Genomic DNA, 24,848 nt, shown 5'->3' with positions numbered 1-24,848 from the left:
GAGCCCCAAGTTTGGGAAACACTGCTCTAAAGCAACCTTCCGCAACCTGGTGTCATCCCAATGTTTTGGATAACATCTCCCATGGCTGTACTGGCTGGGGCGAGTGATGGTTTGTAGCCCAAAACATCTGGAAGTTGAAGGCTGCTGTTGCTGTGCAGGGATGGTGGTCAGACATCACTGCTATGAAGAGTCCTGAAACTAGTAGGTATGTGAGGTGTAAGATACTTATTTCATAATTTTTATACACTACTTAAAGGTAATAATAATAATAATAATAAATTTTATTTATATCCCGCCCTCCCCAGCCGAAGCCGGGCTCAGGGCGGCTAACAACAATTAAATAATCAAACAATCAAATAATCAAACATTCTAAAAACATTCCATTATAAAAATTAATTAAAATCAAATTAATGGCAACCGTTAAGCAAAAGGTACCCCTGCCCGTACGGGCCAGTCTTGACAGACTCTAGGGTTGTGCGCCCATCTCACTCAAGAGGCCGGGGGCCAGCGCTGTCCGGAGACACTTCCGGGTCACGTGGCCAGCGTGACGAAGCTGCTCTGGCAAGCCAGAGCTGCACACGGAACGCCGTTTACCTTCCCACTAGTAAGCGGTCCCTATTTATCTACTTGCCCCCGGGGGTGCATTTGAACTGCTAGGTTGGCAGGCGCTGGGACCGAGCAACGGGAGCGCACCCCGCTGCGGGGATTCGAACCGCCAACCTTTCGATTGGCAAGCCCTAGGCGCTGAGGGTTTTACCCAAAGGGCCACCCACGTCCCACACTACTTGGTTGTGTATAAAAACACACACACCTCAAAGCGCTTTACAAAAAGATAAAATCAAGAAAAACTTAGAATAGTTTTAAACATACAAAAAGTTAAAATACTAAAACATTAAAATTCACAGTATATCTTCCAGGATTTTTGGGAAATCAGCATGCATTAAATGTATGTTATAGACGTGGCTTTAGCATATTAATATTATTATAAAGGTAAAGGGTCCCCTGACCATTAGGTCCAGTTGTGGCCGACTCTGGGCCAATCTCGCTTTATTGGCCAAGGGAGCCGGCGTACAGCTTCCGGGTCATGTGGCCAGCATGACTAAGCCGCTTCTGGAGAACCAGAGCAGCGCACGGAAACGGTGTTTACCTTCCCGCCGGAGCGGTACCTATTTATCTACTTGCACTTTGACGTGCTTTCAAACTGCTAGGTTGGCAGGAGCAGGGACCGAGCAACGGGAGCTCACCCTGTCGTGGGGATTCGAACCGCTGACCTTCAGATCGGCAAGTCCTAGGCTCTGTGGTTTAACCCACAGCACCACCTGCGTCCCTTAATATTATTACAATTGTTCTTAAAATGGTCACTTTTTTTGCAAAAAGGAACCCAAAGCAAAAATAAAAACTGCTCCAAAGCTATAGCAAAATAAAAGCTAAACGCATTCCTATACATCAAAGGCAGTCTAGCACATCCAACCGACATCCTAAGGGACGTCGCAATATCTAAAACTTTCCAGCGTAAAGGGCCCCCAAACTGACAGAATGGAAACATTCTTGCCTTTTGCCTAAAAATAGCCAGTGATGGTGCCAGGCTTCCCTTCCGGGGGGGGCATTCCATAAGTGGGGAGCCACCACAGAGAAGGCCCTGTTCTCATGTTGCCTCCCTCTGCATCTCCTTCAGAGAGGGCACATGGAGAGGGGATAAATGCAGGGTCTGGGTTGGCTCCTATTAGGAGAGGCAGTCCATTTTGCAGAAGGTCACTTTGCACATACACAGAGGCCCTCTTCATCTCACTTGGTGAGCTCTGGACTTTACACTGATTTTCCTCCTAATCCCTAACCCCTGGGTAGGCAAACTAAGGCCCGGGGGCTGGATCTGGCCCAATCGCCTTCTAAATCCGGCCTTCGGACAGTCCGGGAATCAGCTTGTTTTTCCATGAGTAGAATGTGTCCTTTTATTTAAAATGCATCTCTGAGTTATTTGTGGGGCCTGCCTGGTGTTTTTACACGAGTAGAATGTGTCCTTTTATTTAAAATACATCTCTGGGTTATTTGTGGGGCATAGGAATTCGTTCACCCCCCCAAAAAAAATAGTCCGGCCCCCATAAGGTCTGAGGGACAGTGGACCGGCCGGCTGCTGAAAAAGTTTGCTGACCCTTGCCAGGCCTAACCCTTCCGACTGTCTACCCTGCCCATTTCCTCCTCCTCGTTCCTTTCCTATCCAGTGATCGTCATGTGTATGCACTCTGCCCTGCTGGGTGGGAAGGAACAGCGCCTCCTGCTGGAGAAGGCCGAGGACCTGCGTATGACAGACGGGACCTACGTTTTCATCCCCTACGACGCCCTGACTTACAGCATGCCCTACCAGAAGGAGGCCTACCCTGTGCTGGATGACAGCCTCAAACTCCGCATGGCCTACGACGCGGTGCTCACCATCACCATCGACTCCCCGGACCAGTCCTTCCGGCAGACTTTCAGGGAAGCTCAGGAGAAGAGGGAAATCCCTGGCCACCTGGATGCTGACAAGGTGCACCTGAGGAAAGAGGCAGTGGGTGGTGGTGGGCAGGTACAAAGGATGGCCCCAGCAGGGCCTCGGTCCAGTAGACCTGAAGGAGCGTCTCCACCCCCATCGTTCTGCCCAGACACTGAGGTCCAGCTCCGAGGGCCTTCTGGCAGTTCCCTTCCTGCGAGAAGCCAAGTTACAGGGAACCAGGCAGAGGGCCTTCTCGGTGGTGGCACCTGCCCTGTGGAACGCCCTCCCAACAGATGTGAAAGAGAAAAACAACTACCAGACTTTTAGAAGACATCTGAAGGCAGCCCTGTTTAGGGAAGCTTTTAATGTTTAATAGATTGTTGTATTTTAATATTCTGTTGAAAGCCGCTCAGAGTGACTGGGGAAACCCAGCCAGATGGGCAGGGTATAAATAAATTATTATTATTATTATTATTATTATTATTATTATTATTATTATTAGTGTTTGAGGTGCAGGAGAGGCTCAGATTTAGGAGGTACCCTATGCCGTCCAGAGTGCTGTGTGTTCACAACTGCATTCCTTTTTAGATCTGCCTGAATGAAGGGCGTTTTAGCACTGCTGCGGAATACTCTTCCAGCAGAGTTTTGGCAATCCGCCTCACTTCTCACCTTCTGATGGCTCTTGGATACCTTTTTGTGTGCCTATTCTGCAGCAGGGCTGTTCATAAAAAACTTTTTTTTTTTTGAAAATGCCTTCTCCAAAGGTCTTCTTCTTACTGCACTAGGGATTATATAGCTATATCTGAACTTTCATGCATATCAGCTAATATCTTGACCCTGTGCCACTGAATTGAAATTTCAGCCTTCACGACATAGGAAAATGGCCAAGTAAATAGCTATTTTCGTGGAGGAGGTTCAAGATATTAAATGATATGTATGAAAATTCAGATATAGCTGTATAATCCCTAGTGTAGTAAGATAAGACCTTTGAATCATAGAATCATAGAATTGGAAGAGACCACAAGGGCCATTGAGTCCAACCCTCTGCCAAGCAGGAAACACCATCAGAGCACTCCTGACATATGGTTGTCAAGCCTCTGCTTTGGAGCAGGCATTTTTTTAAAAAGTTTTTTATGAACCACCCTATTCTGCAGTTTAAACTTTTAAGATGAGCCAGTCATTTTTACGATGATTCTGCATTGTTTTTAGAAGTATTTTACCCCCTTTCTAAATCTCGTTGCACACTGCCCTGATATTTGACATGAGAGGGCAGTCTGTAATTTTAAGTAAGTAAGTAAGTAAGTAAGTAAGTAAGTAAGTAATAATAATAATGCAGCACAGAATTCAGCACCCACAAAACTATTTAGGGTCCCTCCAGACATCATTCTGTCGCATGTCCATGCTGATTTGTGGTCATGAAGCTATTGGAGCAATCCTACACGATCCCACTTTCAGAACTGTTTGCACCTGCAAATGTTTTGGGGGCGGTCATTCATACAACTACTTTTCTTACCAGTGCATATCCCGTAACTTCCTGCTGAAGTTTTTTGTGCCCCCAATGTTCTGGTTTGTTTGTTTTTTTGTTCTGCTTTCGTTGCGCTACAGCCCTTCTGGACAGCAATAATGTGGCATCATTGCAGAGCAATGAACAAAGTAGGACAGCACAGGGCACAGAGGTGCCTTCACTCTTGTAAGGCGAGCAAAACAAATAAGGGGAATCAAGAAAACAGAAACAAATGTTATCCATTAGCACAATTTATTCAGGTTGCAGAATTTGAGAACCTGGTCCTAACTCTTGCTTGCTTCTCTTTAAAGGCACACCCCCTGTTTGGTACTATCTTTAACTCCATCTACTTCCTGGCCAAGGCAGTGGAGAGTACTCGGAAGTCCGGCAAGTGGGTGATGGGCTCCACCATTGCAGAGCACGCCAAGGACTTTGAGCTGGAAGGCTTCAGCCAGCCAGTGTCAGCCGATGAATACGGAGATGCCGTGCTCCCCTATATCATATTGGACACAAATGGGAAGGGCAACCGCCTCTGGCCCACCTACAGTGTGAACGTCGCTGCTCGAACTCTGCGCTACGTTGGGCACACCATCCATTGGCCTCACAGTTCCAGTCCAGACACGGACTCCATCTGCTGGTTTGACTCGGTCACCATCTGCAGTGGTGGTGAGTGCTGAAGTGAGATGCCTGGATGTGCAAGGGTGGAGAGGGAGAGGAAGGACGGAGAGGAATTTGGTTTGCATTTAAAGGCCAACTTCCCTAATTCGCACTTTCCAAAACAATACGAGAACTGAGACTCGGCCATCCTTTTTGAAATTTGCTCTCCCCTGAATTTCACGGTGCAGTCCTCCAGCCCAGTAACGTGTACAAAAATGCATGTACTAGGGTAAAGTGTGAATATGTTACTGAAAATAACATACGAAATTTCATTATATTATGGAAAATGTGTCTTTAAGGGGAAATTGCACACAAAGTTAATTTCTGTGGGTCTATTCTAAATTATATTTTGTTGAATACCATCTATTATTATATTGTAAAAACAGTGCAAAACAAATTTTACATGACCCCAGTTCTGGTCATGAAGGGAAATACTGACCAATACTAATACTAAGCTGTGAAGGCCCAAGTGAAAAGAATTGAAAGCCTAAGATTGTAGGTGCCTGCCTTATTTTGAGAAGAGGTCAGCTCCATACTGAAGGCCCTGTTCTATCCTATCCATCCATCCATCCCACCAGCTTCAAATATACCATCCAGTTGATTGATCAACCAATCTCATATACGCTAGCTATGTGTCCTGCCAGCCCACCTCATATACTCCACTCGCAGACCCTCCAACTGGGACACACATCTTTTGGCGCCACACTCCTGCATGAATCACATGACCCATGTGAGATTGCAGCCCCCAAGGACGTGCTTTTTTGGGGGGGTGAGATCGCGGCACCCACAATGGCACTTTAGGAAGGTGAGAAAGGAGCTGTTGATTTCATAGGCTTGGGTGTCTTATGGTAAAGTCATGCAGGGAAGAGAAGACAAGGAAAGTCTGGGGAGAAGGCAAAAGACATCTCTGTCAGGAGATGGGTGGGTGGAGATATTTTGCATGGAATTCCCCATATGTGACTAGGAGGAGATGTTGATGGAGCTGGAAATAACCTCTCGAGCCTGTTTCCTGCAAGTGGTCCCTAGCGGTAACACTCTTCTCCTTCTCCTTCAGGGGTGAATGCTGGTTTTATCCTCCTCATATTCCTCCTGGCTATCTGCTTGATGGTGGGTGGAGCTGCCCTTGCTTTCCATCTCAGGTGAGTTACGCAAACACCCCTGGTGACTAGGTCTGCTGGACAGCTGACATTTTGGATTTCGGGACCTCCCCGTGCTGCGTGCTTTATCTTTACGAACGGCCATTTTTTATTTCTGCTCTGCTCGTGTTGTTGATTCCCACAGGCGGCAGTTTCAGCATGCCCAGCTAATGAAGGGGCCCGACAAGATTGTCCTCACCATGGATGACTTGACCTTCATCCATACCCAGAACAGCAAGAAGGTGAGGAGTTTGTCTCTGTGGGAGGGACCATTGAGGAGACTAAGGGGAGGCTGGCAAGATGGAGCGCTGCTAAGTCAGAGAGGGATCAAAACAGGCAATGCGAGTGGTAGTAATACTCAAGGTTTCTACGACGGTTGCTTCATGCAACTGAAATAAAGGACAGTGCACAGAGAGGACTGCTGTCTTTGGTTATGTAGGAACAGATTCTCGGCTTCAGAAGTTGGATGGGTATGATGGCCGGGCCAGAACTGTTTGAGAACGCAGATGGCTGCGGTATTGGCCAAGGGTCATTACTGTATGATAAATGTCCAAGTTAAGAATAAGAAAGCTGTTCCTTAGTTCATGGTTCTCCTCCCCTCTTCATCCCCCCCCAGAAAATGGACGACAGTCGAAAGAGTATGTCGGACATGAAAAGCCTCAAGAGTGTGGCGGCAAATGCAGAAAACAGCAACATGGCTGTGGTTGAGGTAAAAGCATGTCCCCTCCTCCACAGTTCCTAGTCCTGTACCTTCCCTCTTCCCCAGTTACTAGTGGGTGGGCCAGGAGAATCCTCTGGTGCAAAGCCATTTCCTCAGGAGGTGCAGATGGTGTTCTTGCCAGCAGCCTTTCCTGGGGCAGTGCCAGCACTGATATCATCATTGCGGAAGGGTGGAGGCTGGAAAGAATGCACTAAAATCGGGTGGCGGGTTTTGATGGTGACGCCAAGCCACCTCCTTTCCACTCATTCTAAACAGTTCTATTCCACAAACATCCTTTTTCATTGGGCTCAGTTTGTCGCACTGCTGAATCTCCCTTCACCTTTATATAACGGTGTTTTGTTTTGAAATATATCCTCCCAGGGTCCTTGCCATTTTACATTTTCCAGCCATCGCCCACTTCCTGTCATGACGGGTGCCATTTTGAGAGGCTGAGGCTGCTTCCTGATTGGTGACTCCTGCCACAATCCAATCATTGCTCTTCCGTTGTACGCCACAAGCGGAATTGCAACTCACTTTTCCTATACCAACTGGAATATTGTGCCTTTTTTGTGTGTACATCCCATTATGCCCTGTCCACACGGTAGGCGTGTCATTTGAAGCTCAGAACACACTCAGTATGACCCTTGTGGTGGGAGACATTTTATAACCCCCATCTGTCCCCCCCCCCAACTGCTCTTTTAATTAGTTCTGAAGGGCTTTTCTGGCTATAATTTTAAAATTAAATTATTGAATAATTACAGCTGACATGAAATGCGATGTGCTTTGAAAATGTAACATGACTGTTGCTCTCAACTGCATTACAGTGGTACCTCGCAAGACGAATGCCTTGGAAGACGAAAAACTCGCAAGACGAAAGAGTTTTTCGTTTTCTGAGTTGCTTCGCAAGACGGATTTCCCTATGGGCTTGCTTCGCAAGACGAAACGTCTTGCGCCCTTTTTTTTTTTAAACTGCCAATGCATTCCTATGGGAAACCATCAATACACAGTGGTACTTCGCAAGACGAAAAAACTCGTAGAACAAAAAAACTCGCAGAACGAATTAATTTCGTCTTGCGGGGCACCACTGTACTTCTTACGAGAAGTTTTACACTGTGCTGATATTTGTCAAAATGAAATACTTAAAAAAAATATATTTTTAATATAGCGTCATGGGGGGTTGTAGCACAGTACTGGTCTTTTTATTTTAAGAAAAACATAGCTAGAAAAGCATTTTGGTACTAATTAAAAGATAAGAGTTCAAAAGCAAACACGGATTTAATAATGTTGCCCATTGTAAAAGGCTGAGGTATGGTAGGTTCACGGATTAATGCCCATGACAAAACCCCACCTTTCTTTTTTAAGTCAGAAAAGTAGTGTGAAAAGTATGAATGCCTCTTTTGAAAGAAAAGAAAAAAAAAAGGAGGCCTTCCTGAGGTCACAGAAGAGACAGGAGAACCACGGGCAAAACCCAGGATGCCATAGGAAGCTGGCTATAATAATAATAATATATTTTTATTTATACCCCGCCCTCCCCAGCCAAGGCCGGGCTCAGAGCGGCTTACAAGCAATAATAAAAACAAGATGAATGATTACAACTTAAAAACAAAAGTAAAATACAACATTAAAATAATGGAACATTAAAATATTAAAATGTAGCCTCATCGCAGGGGGAGAAGGAAAAGAAAAAAGAAAGAGAGGGAGGGAGGGAATCAAATTGGCTCCAAGCCAAAGGCCGGGCGGAATAACTCTGTCTTACAGGCCCTGCGGAAAGAAATCAGACCCTGCAGGGCCCTGGTCTCATGAGGCAGAGCGGTTCCACCAGGCCGGAGCCAGTGTTGAAAAGGCCCTGCTTCTGGTTGAGGCTAATCTGACTTCCTTGGGGCCCGGGACCTCTAGGGTGTTGCTATATATGGACCTTAAGGTCCTCCGTGGGGCATACCAGGAGAGGCAGTCCCGTAGGTACGAGGGTCCTAGGCCGTGAAGGGCTTTAAAGCTCATAGTGAGAAAGACGCCATTGCAGATAGAATCTGGACCTTTGCCCATGCAAAGCAGATGCTCCACTCCTCAGCTGAGGCATAGTGTGGATGCCCTGTAGAAAGAAAGTGAGCGAAGCACAGCAACCCCACATTCAGTGACTGGTGAGGGGCAGTTGGCTGCCACTAGCTCAGCAGTAGAGGGCTGGAGGGGCTTTCGTGTTCAGGGAGCATGCCCAGGTCTATCCCTCTGTGAAGGGTGACCTCGCTGATTCCTGCCACTGATCTCAGCGTGGCTCTGCTTGCCAGCACTGCTCCCTGCTCCCTGGAGACCTCGCTTGCTCCCCCGTCCCCCAATTCATCACCTTTTCCTGCACCGTATTGGTCAGGAAGTGATGTGTGGCTGGGCATCCTCTCCTTCCCGCCTCAGTACTCAACCACACTTATTGGGCTCGTGATTGGGATGTTACAGAGGGTTGCGACCCCTCTGGTCATGGCAGGGAGGCTGTTGCTAGGAAACCAGGAAGCCGTGGCAACAGGCCCTTCTCTAGAAGCAGTTGTTTCCCTGTTGGCCATGATCCTGGGATCTGTGGTGCTGTGCCCCAAGTCCATGCTAATTCCTGTAAAGGTCATATGAACTAAAGCACTAGGATACCACTTTAAGCAGACATGGTTCTCCCACTGCAAAGAATTCTGGGAGATGCTGAGAGTTGTCCGGAGAATGCTTTTCCTCCCACAGAGTCATAGCTGTCAACGTTTCCCTGTTTTTAAAGGGAAATTCCCTTATTCCGAATAGGATTCCTCGCAAGAAAAGGGAACTGTTGACAGCTCTGCACAGAGTTACCATTCCCAGAGTTCCCCAAGAAGAGGGGCTGATTGCTAAACCATTCTGGGAATGGTTAACAAACTACAACTCCCAGAATTCTTTGGGGGAGGCCATGACTGTTTCAAGTGGTACCACGGTGCTTTAAATACCTGGTGTGAATGTGGCTTAAGTGAACACAGCTGAGAGGCTATGCCTCCCCTCTCCCCACAATCTCTCTGGGGTGGTAGCACTGCCCCACACAAAGATCCTTAAGTCTGCTCCGACAGTGTATTTTCGTGCAAAATCCCAAGGCATCTTTAATGATCCTTGTGAGCCTAGCCAGGGCCCCATCACTATGTGCTGGCCACTGTAAGTGCCCCCATCTTCTCCAGCTCACCTCTGCCTCCCCCAGCCCCACAGCTCTACTCACCTGGTTCCCATCCTACAGTTTGCTGAGAGAGTTCAGTGTTTAACCCCCAAAGAGGGGTTTGAATCCGCAGCATGTCTGTCTGAGAAGCCCATTGCTCCCATCTCCAACATTGCTTGCTGGAGGGTGAGGTAGGTTGTCACAGAAATGTACTTAGCACATGCTCAGAGGCACCCTCGTAATTATGAACTCCCATTGATCAGGCCCAGCTGAGAGAGAGAAAGTTGAGGGAGCACCCTACCCTGGTTCATACACCTGTCCTTCTGGGTTTTGCCCTCCCTTTCTGCCCCCCCACCCCCTTCCACCCACCACCAGCATCATTTATTTTTGACCGCCTGCTTCCTGCTATCCTTAGGGCGAGGACAAGCCAAAATTCACCAGCCAAGTCCCCTTGCTCCTCCTTTTGTTTAACAGCCAAGGCGTAATAGCCGCGGTCCAGGTAAGTCCCGTTTGGCAAAAGGCCCTTTTAAGTTGTGCCTTTTTGCCAGTCTGCTCTGCCTTTCAGTTTGGTTTTTACACCCTCCCCTCACCCCAAAAAGTTTGATGCTCCTTGTCCTTCACTTGACCTTTTTAGCTCTCGTGCATTTTGTTGTGTTAGGGGTTTTTTCCCTCCTCTCAAAAATGAGAGGAGGAAAAAAGTTGGCTATGGCACTTGTTACTTCATTCCCCACACCCCCAGCTTGCAAGCCATCCTTCCTTCTCTGGGGAGGAAGGTATTGGCAAGGATTGAAATGGGAGGTAGAAAACAGGTTCAGATTGGTGGTTTGCTGTAAAAATATTTGTGTGTGTGTGTGTTTGTGTGTGTGTGTGTGTGTGTGAGAGAGAGAGAGAGAGAGAGAGAGAGAGATTATAGGTGAAGTGCTTAATTTACACACGAGTTGTTGTATGGGGCTTAAGCACAACTACAAATAAAAAAAATAATAATTTATTATTTATACTCTGCCCATCTGGCTGAGTCTCCCCAGCCACTCTGGGAGGCTCCCAATCAAGTGTTAAAAACAGCACAGCGTTAAATATTAAAAACTTCCCTGAACAGGGCTGCCTTCAGATGTCTTTTAAAGATAGGATAGCTGCTTATTTCCTTCACATCTGGTGGGAGGGCGTTCCACAGGGTGGGCGCCACCACCAAGAAGGCACTCTGCCTGGTTCCCTGTAACCTCACTTCTCACAATGAGGGAACCGCCAGAAAGCCCTCGGAGCTGGATCTCAGTGTCCGGGCTGAATGATGGGGGTGGAGATGCTCCTTCAGGTATACAGGACCAAGGCCTAGGGCTTTAAAGGTCAGCACCAACACTTTGAATTGTGCTCGGAAACGTACTGGGAGCCAGTGCAGATCTCTCACATGCTTCCTCTGATCAGGTAACCTCTTCAGTCCATGTAGCATCTTTCTCTGCTGTGGGCGGGGCCAAGACATCTTGGCACCTGATGTGAACCACAAAATGGTGCCCCCTCCCTCCCAAGGAAGAAGGGGTAGGTGAAGATTCACATCAGTAACAAGGGGCTAGACCCTTCAAGTGTCCCTGTTTTCCAGGGACAGTCCTGGATTTACAGAAGTGGTCCCAGTTTCTGATTTGATCCTAGAAAGACCCGCTTTTCCTTAGGATGTCCCTGTTATCATCAGAGAAATGTTGGAGGGTGTAGAGTTATGCAACCTTCAAGCCGAGGAGATAAGTAATTATACAACCTTTAGAAAGCATCTGAAGGCAGCCCTCTATAGGGAAGTTGTTTTAACGTGTGATGCTTTTTATATACCGTATTTTTTGCTCTATAAGACTCACTTTTCCCCTCCTCGAAAGTAAGGGGAAATGTGTCCGCGTCTTATGGAGCGAATGCAGGCTGCGCAGCTATCCCAGAAGCCAGAACAGCAAGAGGGATTGCTGCTTTCACTGCGCAGCGATCCCTCTTGCTGTTCTGGCTTCTGAGATTCAGAATATTTTTTTTCTTGTACTCCTCCTCCAAAAACTAGGTGCGTCTTGTGGTCTGGTGCATCTTATAGAGCGAAAAATACGGTATGTTGGAAGCTGTCCAGAGTAGCTGGAGAAACCCAAGCAGATGGGTGGGGTACAAGTAATAAAATTATTCGCATTATTATGAAATAGGATGTCCTTATTTCCACTGGAGAAATGTTGGAGGGTATGAGATCCACATCGGTATCTGCTGCCCCTGCGGATCCTGCCACCTGAGGGGATCACTTCACCCCCTCATGGGTTGGCCGGCCTTGGCTGTGGAATACAGGCCCAAACCTACAACCTACGACCAGCATAGATGATTCCATTCTTAACAGTGCTGTCACACCCTTTAAAGCAATCTTAGCTAACTAATCAAATAAGTTGTAACCGACTGATTAAATCTGCACACACTTGCAAATGTGTGCAGATTTAATCAGCACGCTACAACTTACTTGATTAGTCTGCTATCCTTCATCTTACATATACTGGTCTCAACAGGCATGCTATTAGAAGAGGAATTCCCTCCAGGTGTAAATTGAAAGTTGTGTGTGGTAGGGAAGATACCTCCTCTGCCATCTGCACTTCTTAAATTTACATTTTTATATTGAAACATTCAACCTATAAAAAGGAAGTGCTGCCTTAATCATAGCTGCCTTTTCACTTGATTAAACAATTTCATCTAAGATTAGTAAATGCAGCTTAAATGTTGCCGCCCCAATTCTTACGGATATTTTCAGGGACGGAATATATTGCTTAATTTAAATTACTGGTGACTGCTTCTGAACATAGAAATCATACAGTACCTAAGATATTTTCCCCTAGTGTGCAGAGGACACTTCTGTGTGTGTGTGTGTGTGTGTGCGTGTGTGCAAAAGAGTTGTGAAATTTGTAATCGAAAGGGAGTGTGCAGGTGATAGGAGACAAACTTGCCCCCTCCTTGTCTTTCCTACTAGCCCAGTTCACTGCCAGTAATCTGGGCAGGTAAATTCCATAGGGAGGTTTTGATGTAAAAACCAGACTGCCCCCCCCTCACTGCCCAGTCTTTGCTTCATACCAGAACGGCTATGGAAGCAGACAGCTTCTGTTCTTTAGCACACAGGGGCCCTAAACAAGCTTTTTGTTTGTTTCCGGCTTTGCAGGATGGCTGGCTACATCCTAATCCCATGAGTGCTTCAAAAGCCTTCTCCTGCCCGCCCGCCCCCCCCCTTTTCTGCAAATTTTCCTGCCTCGTTTTGCAAATTACCTTGTAGCAAAATTGGTTCCTAGAGAAGTGCACAACTGTTAGTGCGCCAACTCAGTGTTATTTTGCTGGTTTACCTAGAAGACCTTTTTGGTGTCCTCGGAATGGTTATTGTGGAGGTTTGCTTAGAAATAAAAGGAAGGAAAGACTACTGAAAATCACAAGAAAGGCTACATTTTTTGCATAAAAGAAGTTGGTCATGGGGAATAATTATTAATCCCATTCCTGAATTATTTTGTTGTAAGATGGTGGAGAAAATAATATTGTTGAACTGAATACTGGAAGACTTTAGAGGGGGATTACCCTTGAGTGTGGCGAATCCAAATGGCTTCCAGCTCCCATTTCTGCCTCTCTGACCTGAGAATCTTGCTTTGGGAAACCAAATATCTTAGCAGAATCACACAATGCATGCTGGCTTGGCAAACTTCTATCCTGAGGAGGGGCAGGGCAAGGTAGTAGCAAGATATTTCGATTAGTACTAAAACATATGCCATAGCGACCTTAGAAGCTGATAAACAAACTTTCTTTTTAAATCCTCCCTTTTTTTGTTCCCTGGGAGATGGGAAAGGGTGGTGCGATGATTGCCTTGTGCTAAATTCACAGGTTGGGAGGTCAAGTGTCTCACGTGATATACCGTATTTTTTGCTCTATAAGACTCACTTTTTCCCTCCTAAAAAGTAAGGGGAAATGTGTGTGCGTCTTACGGAGCGAATGCAGGCTGCGCAGCTATCCCAGAAGCCAGAACAGCAAGAGGGACTGCTGCTTTCACTGCACAGCAATCCCTCTTGCTGTTCTGGCTTCTGAGATTCAGAATATTTTTTTTCTTGTTTTCCTTCTCCAAAAACTAGGTGCGTCTTATGGTCTGGTGCGTCTTATAGAGCGAAAAATACGGTAGTTCACAGATTAGACAAGTTGGACTGTGTGCATATTACCTGCTTAAAATGTGGCTAGGCCATATATATATATATATATATGTCAAGTTCAGAGCAAAGCTGGTTTAAGGTAAAATGTATAAAAATGCAGTATTTCATAAGAAATGGCAGGATATTACCATTATTATTATTTAGTTGATTTGCTCATACAAATGACTTAAAGATATTTACAAACACAGTAGAAGGACTTAAACCAATTGCAGTAAACACAATCAATTAAAACATAAAGATAAAAGGTAAAGGTACCCCTGCCCGTACGGCCAGTCTTGACAGACTCTAGGGTTGTGCGCCCGTCTCACTCAAGAGGCCGGGGGCCAGCGCTGTCTGGAGACACTTCCGGGTCACGTGGCCAGTGTGACAAAGCCGTACCTGGCGAGCCAGTGCAGCACACGGAACGCTGTTTACCTTCCCGCTAGTAAGCAGTCCCTATTTATCTACTTGCACCTGGGGGTGCTTTCGAACTGCTAGGTTGGCAGGCGCTGGGACCGAGCAACGGGAGTGCACCCCGCCGCAGGGATTCGAACCGCCGACCTTTCGATCGGCAAGCCCTAGGCACTGAGGCTTTTACCCACAGGGCCACCCACGTCCCTATAAAACATAAAGGAAATCAAGCCAAATGCATTTATGCAAATAAAAGACAGGTCTAGCAGATCCTGACCCGCCAAATTTTGAGGATAGGTGTGGATTTCCTGTTTGCACGGCTTCCCAAACCAGCAGTGGAATTGCTGTGGATGCAGAGTAAATGGGAGCATGTGCACAGACTTACTCACTGTGGGACTCCCTCCTGGCCTCCACAGAACAGGGAGTAGGATGGCTCCTGTATCTTTGCCTTGTGAAGGGAGCGCAAGACTGCATCCTGGGGGCTCCCAGCACTGATTTGGGAAGTGGTGGACACAAAACGTTAGCCGCGATCCATATATTGTATTTTTCGCTCTATAAGACGCACCAGACCACAAGACGCACCTAGTTTTTGGAGGAGGAAAACAAGAAAAGAAATATTCTGAATCTCAGAAGCCAGAACAACAAGAGGGATCGCTGCGCAGTGAAAGCATCAATCCCTCTTGCTGTTCTGGCTTCTGGGATAGCTGCGCAGCCTGCATTCGCTCCATAAGACGCACACACATTTCCCCTTACTTTTTAGGAGGGAAAAAGTGAGTCTTATGGAGCAAAAAATACGGTAGATTCTGTCGTTTCTTATGAAATACTGAGATTTCCCTGCAAACTAGCTTCAGTCTGAATTGAGGAAAAGAACGATGGAGCTGCATTTGACTGTATACACAGTATACACAGTCAAAGAGAGAAGAGGGAGCGGGGCCAGGTGGGACTGCAGCCCTGCCTCCGCTCATGCCTCCGCCTTCCTCTCCACTGTGCCATTAAAGGGGAGACTGCAGTGATGGGGGCCGTACTCCTTCCCCCTGTGTGTCCTGCTCCATGCACCTGGGGTGGGGTTCCTGTGAGGCAGGAAGGGAGCATAAGTGGTTGGCCAGCAGTGGCAATGGTTGGCATCCCTGGTTCTTGCCAAAAGAGAGCATGCAGGGGCATCCTGCCCACCTGCTATTTCCGCAGGTGAGCAGGGAAGGAAGACTGTCGAAGCCATGTAGTTCAGGTAAGACACAGTGGCAAAGGGACGAGGGGATGGGAGGAGACAGTTTCAGCAGTTGCCCATGGTACCGGACACCCACAAGTTGGCGCCATCCATTTGTTTTGGATTACAAGCCCACACCAGTTTAGAGAAGTCTGATGCAGAAGGACAAGTCTTGCTGAAGAATAACCAGGCATGGCTTGTGCCAGAGGTTAAGTCTTGCCTCAACAACCTTTTTTTTGAATTGAGTTGTAGTCCAAAACATCTGACGAGCACCAGGTTGGCAAGGGCTGCATTGCAGCAAGCGTCTTCCACTTCTTCCCAAACCCTCCCTGGCTCACCTGTGCAGGGTGCCCTGTCCTGGTCTTCCCGAGGGTTGTAGGAGAAGTTTTAGCAACATGCTTCAGATCACACGTGTTCTTGGGATGCAAGTCCTCCCCACGTTTTGCACAAAGTGCCCCTTTCCTTATAGCCCCCTGCACCAGAGTTCCCTCCTGTGAGCACTAAGCATGCACAACATGAGCCAGAAAGATGAAGCCCCATGCTACACACCCTGCCATCTGAGTTATGGTCTATGAGAGCCAGTGTGGTGTAGTGGTTAAGAGCGGTAGTCTCGTAATCTGGTGAACCGGGTTCGCGTCTCTGCTCCTCCACATGCAGCTGCTGGGTGACCTTGGGCCACTCACACTTCTCTGAAGTCTCTCAGCCCCACTCACCTCACAGAGTGTTTGTTGTGGGGGAGGAAGGGAAAGGAGAATGCTAGCCGCTTTGAGACTCCTTAAAGGGAGTGAAAGGCGGGATATCAAATCCAAACTTATCTTCTTCTTCTTGTTCTTCCTTGTGTGGGGATTATATCCTGGCAGTGTTGTGCTGTCATTGGGTATTAGAGTTACCCCATATGCTCTGCCGTGGCAATGTAGTCCTTGTAGTCAATGACACAGGGCTAGTTTTTATTCCCCTCCACCCCTGGTTGCAGTAAAAGGGGAGGAAATTATTTGCATCAGGTCCTGGGTGGAACACAGCAAAGTTCCACCACTGGCCAGGTTACAGCCATAGGGAATTGAAGGCGTACTGGATACAGTCTACGTCTTCTTACCCCCATGGTGCCCACACCCCACCTATGACTCCATCCCATTTTGGCCATTCCACTGCCAGCATATTGGTGTATATGTCACAACAGTGGCCCGTCTGGCATTCCGCTACTGAATCTGGCATTCCGCCAAAATACCGTATTTTTTGCACTATAACACTCAGTTTTTTCCTCCTAGAAAGTAAGGGGAAATGTCTGTGCGTGTTATGGAGGGAATGCCTATGAGTGGCATGCCTACGGATTTTCCTCCTCTAAAAACTATGTGCGTGTTATGGTTGGGTGCGTGTTATAGAGCGAAAAATATGGTAATTCCTAAAGCCCCTCCATCAGCATCACACCAGTACAGAATAGCACCTTAAAAGGCCTGGAGAAATAAAAGGATAGGTGCCACGTGAACCTCTCCAGGGAGGGCATTCCATACCACCCAAAATGTCCTGTCTGCCATACGCACCTCCTGCACCTCAGCTGATGTGGGGCACTTTGATAAAGGTGCCTGAAGAAGATCTTGTGGGAAGGAGGTTGTACCCTGGTAGTCTCAGTCTGTGAAGAATTTGAGAGCATAAGATAACTGCTTTGCTGTTACTTTGCAAGACCCCTTTTCCCCTGCTGTTTTCTTTCTCTCAGGGGTTAAGAGGTCCCTGTTAGCTTGGCTGGGCCAATTTGCCTTTCCTGGTCTCTCTGGGGTTGTGTTCTGTTCATTCCTTGCTTCACTCTCCACTCCTCTTGCTTAAATGCATATATATTTACCTCTTTCCCCTTCCTTCTGTGAGCCTTTCAGGCTGTGGGGAGGGGTTTTGTCTTCCTTCTTTCAGATGCATTATCTTAAGAGGGTGAACATTCATGCCCTCCCTTGTTTTCCTTCCCAGGGTGACTGGGTGTGGCTGAAGAAATTCCCGGGCGAAAAGCACACTGAAATCAAACCTGCCACCAAAACAGCATTCTTAAAGGTTAGTGCTCTTGCGCTACCCTCTGTGGCCATTGGGGGTCCCTGCTGCTTCAGTGGGTGAGTGCAATTCCCAACCTGACCACTAGGACAATGCACAGCGCCCTCTACTGGACGGTCATCCAACAGCCCCTATCCTTCAGGGGCTCCCTCCTCTCATCCCTCCATTGTTACTTCCCCTCACCTTCAGCTCCGGGACCTGCGACACGAAAATGTCAACCTTTTCCTGGGCTTCTTCCACGACTGTGGGATCTTTGCCGTGGTCTCAGAGCACTGCACACGTGGCAGCCTCGAGGATCTAATCAATAACGAGGACATGAAGCTGGACTGGATGTTCAAGTCGTCCTTGCTGCTAGACCTTATTAAGGTGCTTGAGGGAGAGGGATCTAGCGATCTGGTTTTTGGGATCTGGGTGGGTAGGTAATGCCAGGCTGGGAACTTGGCATGAAGGGGATTTACCCATCCTAGGAAGAGGAGCAGGACATCTCTGATGGGAACAGGAAAGGACACTGAAGTATAGGTGGGTTCCCACAAGGCAAGACACAGGTGATAACAGCAAGAACCACATAACTGGGAAACAGGGGCAAAGCAACTGCTTATATACATTCCTGAAAACCTGGGCCACTCCCCCTCCCAACGTGATTGGTTGTCTAAACTTCCACGCTGCGAATCACGACTCAGAGTTCAAGGGCCAATGGCAGAGGCCCAAATCCTGAAATGTTCTGTGATTGGACGTCATGTATTGAATCAGAACCCAGGGCCTCAGAATCCTTAGTCCAGACTGAAGCTCAGCCAAACACAGACCACTGAATACATAACAGAAACCACAGCACTGGCGGAGGAAGAGGAGTGCGGGGGGAGCACACTGCCCTTGGCAGCGCAATCTTGGCAGGGTGCCATCACGGCTGCCCCCCTCCGCCCACGCTGGGTGCCCCGCCCCTGCAGGTGGCGTGCCTTGCCCCCAGGACATGTGCCAGCCCCACCCCTGCCTGCTCTCCGCCCCCCAGTGCCGGAGCATGAAGCTCCGCCACTGAACCACAGAGCCCTGCTGGATCAGACCACAGTTCCGTTTTGTCCAGCATCTTCCTTCTTGCTGTGGCAAGTCAGGTGCCTCTGGGAAAGTCCAGAAGCAGGGTTGCAGGCGGTGACATTCCCATCCAGTAACTGAACCTGGGACAAGCCAAACAGATACTCTACTGCTGACCTGTGTCTCTTCCCCAATCCATCTGGATTTAGCAGTATTCAGGGGTCTTGCTTGCCCAACAGAGAAGTCAGAGGTGTTCTATAGAACAAGGTGGTATAAACACAAGGGAAACGTGTTGGCAGAATCATACTGGAGAATCCACCACAGGTGGGTGGGCGGGCAGTGTAATAGGAATAATTTTGTGAGTTTTCCAGCTTACGCAGTCCATCAGGCTGGACACTGTTGCCCAAACCTCCTGGTCTATTTGTCAAAAACATCTGGATTGGCTTAGACCAGTCTTCACAACCAGGTGCACTCCAGTTGTTTTACAGCTCCCATCAACCCCAGAAAGCCTAGCAGCTCATCTACTTTTTCCTACCACTTTCCCCCAGGAAAACATAACCGTTTATTGCTGAATTGGAACAAATGGCAATAGGGATTTCCGTGGGGATAGCACAGGTTTTCTAGGGGATAGCAGGAAAAAGGCAAATCTGCTCAGACCTGTGCCTAGAAAGCATGGGGCCAGCGGAAAATCACTTGGATAATAATAATAATAATAATAATAATAATAATAATAATAATAATAATATATTATTTATACCCCACCCATCTGACTGGGTTTCCCCAGCCACTCTGGGCTGCTTTCAACAGAATATTAAAATACAATAGTCTATTAAACATTAAAAGCTTCCCTAAACAGGGCTACCTTCAGATGTCTTCCAAAAGTCTGGTAGTTGTTTTTCTCTTTGACATCTGGTGGGAGGGCGTTCCACAGGGCGGGCGCCACCACCAAGAAGGCCCTCTGCCTGGTTCCCTGTAACTTGGCTTCTTGCAGAGAGGGAACTGCCAGAAGGCCCTCAGAGCTGGATCTCAGTGTCCAGGCAGAACGATGGGGGTGGAGACACTCCTTCAGGTATACTGGACCCATGTTTTTTAGGCATGGCAAGCAGAAATGTGGACGGGCTGTAGGGATTTCAGTCCAAAACATCTGGAGGGCAGTAGGAGGGAGCAAAGGCTTCAAAGATGTCCTGGCAGTAGGAGGGAGGAAGGAGAGAAATGGGTGCTGCTGGTCTTGGGAGGAGATCCAAGCAACAGAGCGGAGCTGTGAGCAGACACTTCACCCCTTTCTTCCCTCTGCTCTCCAGGGGATGAAATACCTCCACCATCATGACTTCCCACATGGGCGGCTGAAGTCTCGGAACTGCGTGGTGGATGGCCGCTTTGTCCTCAAGGTCACCGACCATGGCTACAACGAGCTGTTGGAGGCCCAGAAGATCCCACGAGAGACACCGAGCCCAGAGGGTTAGCAGGGGAAGTTGGGACCTGGGAAGGGGAAGGTAGATGGGCAAATACAAAATCTGGGGTATGTTGCAGAGAGCTTTGCTAAGCAGGGAAGGTGTCGTTGCTGCTCCCTGCTATGAAATGCTTTTTAAAAGCAGTGACATATATTGCTCTACTGGCTGGCGCAGTTTTTCCACGGAATCGTTCAATATAGATTAGAGATCAGCGGCAAACAGCCCTCTGGGATTTTGCCAGCCCGTCAACCAGAAATATAGATAGCAGCAAAGATTGCACCCACCTCTGCATTTTCTACGTTATGAAAGGAGGCTGAATCTCAGGTGTCTGTAGAGAAACAGTGCCCAAACATTTCAAGTTGCACTCTTTTATTCACAGCAATTTTAAGAGGGACTTTAGAAGCAGGTTTTTAGCAAGGGGCTGCAGAAATCAGATACACACATCCACTGTGTTTCAAGAGCCAGTGTGGTGTAGTGGTTAAGAGCGGTAGTCTCGTAATCTGGGGAACTGGGTTCGCGTCTCCGCTCCTCCACCTGCAGCTGCTGGGTGACCTTGGGCCAGTCACACTTCTCTGAAGTCTCTCAGCCTCACTCACCTCACAGAGTGTTTGTTGTGGGGGAGGAAGGGAAAGGAGAATGTGAGCCGCTTTGAGACTCCTGAAGGGGAGTGAAAGGCGAGATATCAAATCCAAACTCTTCTTCTTCTTCTGAATAAGAGAGGAATGAGGAAGTCTCCATTGCTGGCCTTGGAGGAGGCTGCAGGTTTTTCTCCCCTTGTTAGATTTGGAGAGGGAACCCATAATAAAGGGGGCAGACCGATGGAGCTATAGAGAATGCCTGCAGATTCAGGGAATGAGAGGCAGAGGAGGCATAATGGAGGAGGGAATGCCTCAAAGTACTTAATTTTTGTTTCCCATGCCCCCTTCTAGACCGGTTATGGACGGCGCCTGAGCTACTGCGAGACCCATCCCAGGAGCGGAAAGGCTCTTTCCGGGGAGATGTCTTCAGTATCTCCATCATTATGCAGGAAGTCATATGCCGTGCTGCCCCCTATTGCATGCTGGACATGACCCCTGAAGGTATTCTGCTCTGGTCAGACCTCACCTGGAGTACTGTGTCCAGTTCTGGGCACCACAGTTCAAGAAGGACACTGACAAACTGGAACGTGTCCAGAGGAGGGCAACCAAAATGGTCAAAGGCCTGGAAACGATGCCTTATGAGGAACGGCTAAGGGAGCTGGGCATGGTTAGCCTGGAGAAGAGGAGGTTAAGGGGTGATATGATAGCCATGTTCAAATCTATAAAAGGATGTCGCATAGAGGAGGGAGAAAGGTTGTTTTCTGCTGCTCCAGAGAAGCGGACACGGAGCAATGGATCCAAACTACAAGAAAGAAGATTCCACCTAAACATTAGGAAGAACTTCCTGACAGTAAGAGCTGTTCGACAGTGGAATTTGCTGCCAAGGAGTGTGGTGGAGTCTCCTTCTTTGGAGGTCTTTAAGCAGAGGCTTGACAACCATATGTCAGGAGTGCTCTGATGGTGTTTCCTGCTTGGCAGGGGGTTGGACTCGATGGCCCTTGTGGTCTCTTCCAACTCTTCTATGATTCTATGATTCTATGGTATATAAAGGGCAGGGATTGGTGGTGACAGCCCCCATCCCCAACCTTTCCTTGTGTGTATGACTAGGGGCCTTCTGCATGCCAAGCAGAGGCTGTGCTCCTGAACAATGAGCCCATCCCATGTAACATAGCATTGTTGTTGTTTAGTCGTTTAGTTGTGTCTGACTCTTCTTGACCCCCTGGACCAGATCACGCCAGGCACTCCTGTCTTCCACTGCCTCCCGCAGTTTGGTCAAACTCCTGCTGGTAGCTTCGAGAACACTGTCCCACCATCGCGTCCTCTGTCGTCCCCTTCTCCTTGTGCCCTCCATCTTTCCCAACATCAGGGTCTTTTCCAGGGAGTCTTCTCTTCTCATGAGGTGGCCAAAGTATTAGAGCCTCAGCTTCAGGATCTGTCCTTCCAGTGAGCACTCAGGGCTGATTTCCTTCAGAATGGAGAGGTTTGATCTTCTTGCAGTCCATGGGACTCTCAAGAGTCTCCTCCAGCACCAGAATTCAAAAGCATCCATTCTTGGGCGATCAGCCTTCTTTATGGTCCAGCTCTCACTTCCATACATCACTACTGGGAAAATCATAGCTTTAACTATGGCATTTGACATGGCATTACCACATTGCTTTTCCATGGCAAACTTTGTCTGGTGTGAATTGGAGGGTCACTCTGGAGTTGGTCATGCTGGAATGACAAATATGGAAAAGTTAGAACCATGAAGCTAAACTCCCTGCAATGCAGGAATCGCAACTAAAGCATCCCTGACAGATGCCATCCAACCTCTGCTTAAAAACCTCCAAGGAAGGAGAGTCCATTCCACTGTTGAACCGCTCTTACTGTCAGAAAGTTCTTCCTAATGTTTAGTCGGAATCTCCTTTCTTGTAACTTGAAGCCATTGGTTTGAGTCCTCCCCTCCAGGGCAGGAGAAAGCAAACTTCTCCATATTCCTTTTTTTTAATATATAAAATATTTATTAAGGGTTTGGAAATTACAGAAAAAAGGAAAAAGGGAAACAATATAAATTTAACAAGACATACATTACAATTACAATAAAAAGAAAAAAAAAGACCACTACAACAATGCAGAAAAAAAGGAAAAAAGAGGGGGGGAAAAAAAAACATTAAACACACACCTCCAATATTCCATATCTTTAGCTTTCATTAACTTGGTTCATCGACCTCCTCACACCTCCCTTTTTTTGTATTCTATTTCAATTAACTGTTTCAGCAAATTCTTTCCATCTTACTCAATTTTTGTTCTATAATTAAACTTAACAATCTAACCTTAAATTTTTCATTTTATCCTCTTATCAATCCACTTTTACTTAAATCTTTAGTACATTTCTGCTAAAACCATATAACTTCATTCTAGCATCCTTCTAACATTCATCAAACTTCTCCATATTCCATGGGGCACCTCTTAAGATATTTGAGGATGGCTATCACATTGGTTAGGGACGCGGGTGGCGCTGTGGGTAAAAGCCTCAGCGCCTAGGGCTTGCCAATCGACAGGTCGGCGGTTCGAATCCCCGCGGCGGGGTGCGCTCCCGTTGTTCGGTCCCAGCGCCTGCCAACCTAGCAGTTCGAAAGCACTCACGGGTGCAAGTAAATAAATAGGTACCGCTTTATAGCGGGAAGGTAAACAGCGTTTCCGTGTACTGCGCTGGTGCTGGCTCGCCAGAGCAGCTTCGTCATGCTGGCCACGTGACCCAGAAGTGTCTCCGGACAGCGCTGGCCCCCGGCCTCTTGAGTGAGATGGGCGCACAACCCTAGAGTCTGTCAAGACTGGCCCGTACGGGCAGGGGTACCTTTACCTTTTATCACATTGGTTTGGTTTGGAGAGTTGAGCAGGGTTGCTGTGGCGGGTAGGTGAGTTAACGCGCTGGCCCCAAGTCAAGTGGAGCAGAAACATGGTGGGAGTTAAGGAAGGGTGCAGGGTGGCTGGTCTTGATTACATGCAGAGGACAGGCCCTGTTGTAGGGTTTGGTTGCTGAAACACAGAGTGCTGTGTGAAGCAGGTAGTTTATGCAGTGATTGCAGAGTGAAGAGGAGTCGGCCTGCCCAGGACAGAAGCGAATTGTTTTCCTTGTCCGACAGAGATCATCAAGAAAGTAGAAAAGCCGCCCCCACTCTGCCGGCCCTCTGTTTCGGTAGACCAAGCCCCGATGGAGTGCATTCAGCTGATGAAGCAGTGCTGGAGCGAGCAGCCTGAGAAAAGGCCAAACATCAACCAGATTTTTGACCAGGTGAGTGGGCCTCCCGAGTAGCTATTTGCCAGGATCCCAGAGGGTAGGGAGGTCGCTTCCTAATGCCCCTTCCGCCCCTCTCCTGCAGTTCAAGAGCATCAACAAAGGTCGGAAGACAAACATCATCGACTCCATGCTACGGATGTTGGAGCAATACTCCAGCAACTTGGAGGACTTGATCCGGGAGCGAACGGAAGAGCTGGAGGTTGAGAAGCAAAAGACAGACAAGTTGTTGACGCAGATGTTGCCCCCGTGAGTCTGTGGAAATTATGTGCGGAGCTTAAGTGGGGCAACCAGACTTCCTCATGTCCTGATGGCCTGACATTCCTAGAAATGAGGGTTGTGGGTTGTGTTGCCTGCCTTGCAGGTCAGGTAAAGGAAATGCCTGAAACTTCTACAGAAGACACTTCTGCTCTCTTCCTGTTGAGGCTCAGTCCGTTTCCTGTCTCAGCTCAGTGCAACAACCTGTTTGGAGTCTCTCTCCTTCAATCTGTTCCCTTACACCCTAGCTATTATTTCATCTCCTCCTTTATTTCGGGGGGGGGGGGGGCGTGGCGTTTTTTGTCCTCATTTATTTTCTCCAACCGCTCTTTCTCTGTTTTTCTTTTAACGCGTAAAACAAAAAACGCTCAGCTTTTCTCAAAGTTTCCCATCATTTTTTCTTGCTCCCCTTTTCTGAGCTCCCTTCTGAGCTATGAAGCAAGGATTTTTCTTGCTGCCCCTTCCTTGCTTTGCTGGGATTAATATTTTTCTGTCGGCAGTGAGAATTGCTAAGCTTGGGTTAGAATTTGGAGAGAAATTGGGGGAAGCTGTTTTTTAAAAAATATTGTTAATTGCACTAACAGGCACCCTTAAGTGCTTTCTGATTCTCCCAAGGAGAGACTGGCTGACATTTCTGCTTCTCACCCCTTCAGTTCAGTAGCAGAGGCCCTCAAGACTGGCGCTCCAGTGGAACCAGAGTATTTTGAAGAGGTGACCTTGTACTTCAGTGACATTGTGGGCTTCACCACCATCTCAGCCATGAGTGAGCCCATTGAGGTGGTCGACCTTCTGAATGACCTTTACACCCTCTTCGATGCCATCATCGGCTCCCATGATGTCTATAAGGTACAG

The 24,848-nt window shown here is 47.8% G+C and overlaps 1 protein-coding gene across 6 annotated transcripts in view; it reads left to right on the top strand.

Annotated features, from left to right (window-relative positions):
* GUCY2D (guanylate cyclase 2D, retinal) overlaps nt 1-24,848 on the top strand; it is an 81,592-nt gene that overhangs the window by 49,637 nt on the left and 7,107 nt on the right. For 5 of the 6 annotated variants that reach the window (XM_083410093.1, XM_083410091.1, XM_083410094.1 and 2 more), the window contains 13 exons: nt 2,220-2,521; nt 4,283-4,637; nt 5,683-5,767; nt 5,910-6,006; nt 6,381-6,473; nt 10,025-10,108; nt 17,329-17,409; nt 17,596-17,772; nt 19,734-19,890; nt 20,813-20,962; nt 23,587-23,735; nt 23,824-23,987; nt 24,650-24,842. In XM_083410093.1, the coding sequence (XP_083266219.1) occupies nt 2,220-2,521; nt 4,283-4,637; nt 5,683-5,767; nt 5,910-6,006; nt 6,381-6,473; nt 10,025-10,108; nt 17,329-17,409; nt 17,596-17,772; nt 19,734-19,890; nt 20,813-20,962; nt 23,587-23,735; nt 23,824-23,987; nt 24,650-24,842 (2,087 nt within the window). The remainder of the gene's footprint in view (nt 1-2,219; nt 2,522-4,282; nt 4,638-5,682; nt 5,768-5,909; nt 6,007-6,380; nt 6,474-10,024; nt 10,109-17,328; nt 17,410-17,595; nt 17,773-19,733; nt 19,891-20,812; nt 20,963-23,586; nt 23,736-23,823; nt 23,988-24,649; nt 24,843-24,848) is intronic. The other variant, XM_083410096.1, reaches the window with a different exon arrangement.

Source organism: Podarcis tiliguerta (assembly GCF_965153285.1).
Source record: "Podarcis tiliguerta genome assembly, chromosome: 13".
Lineage (NCBI taxonomy): Eukaryota > Metazoa > Chordata > Lepidosauria > Squamata > Lacertidae > Podarcis > Podarcis tiliguerta.
Note: the sequence above shows the minus strand (reverse complement) of the source record. Positions and strands in the feature narration are given on the sequence as shown.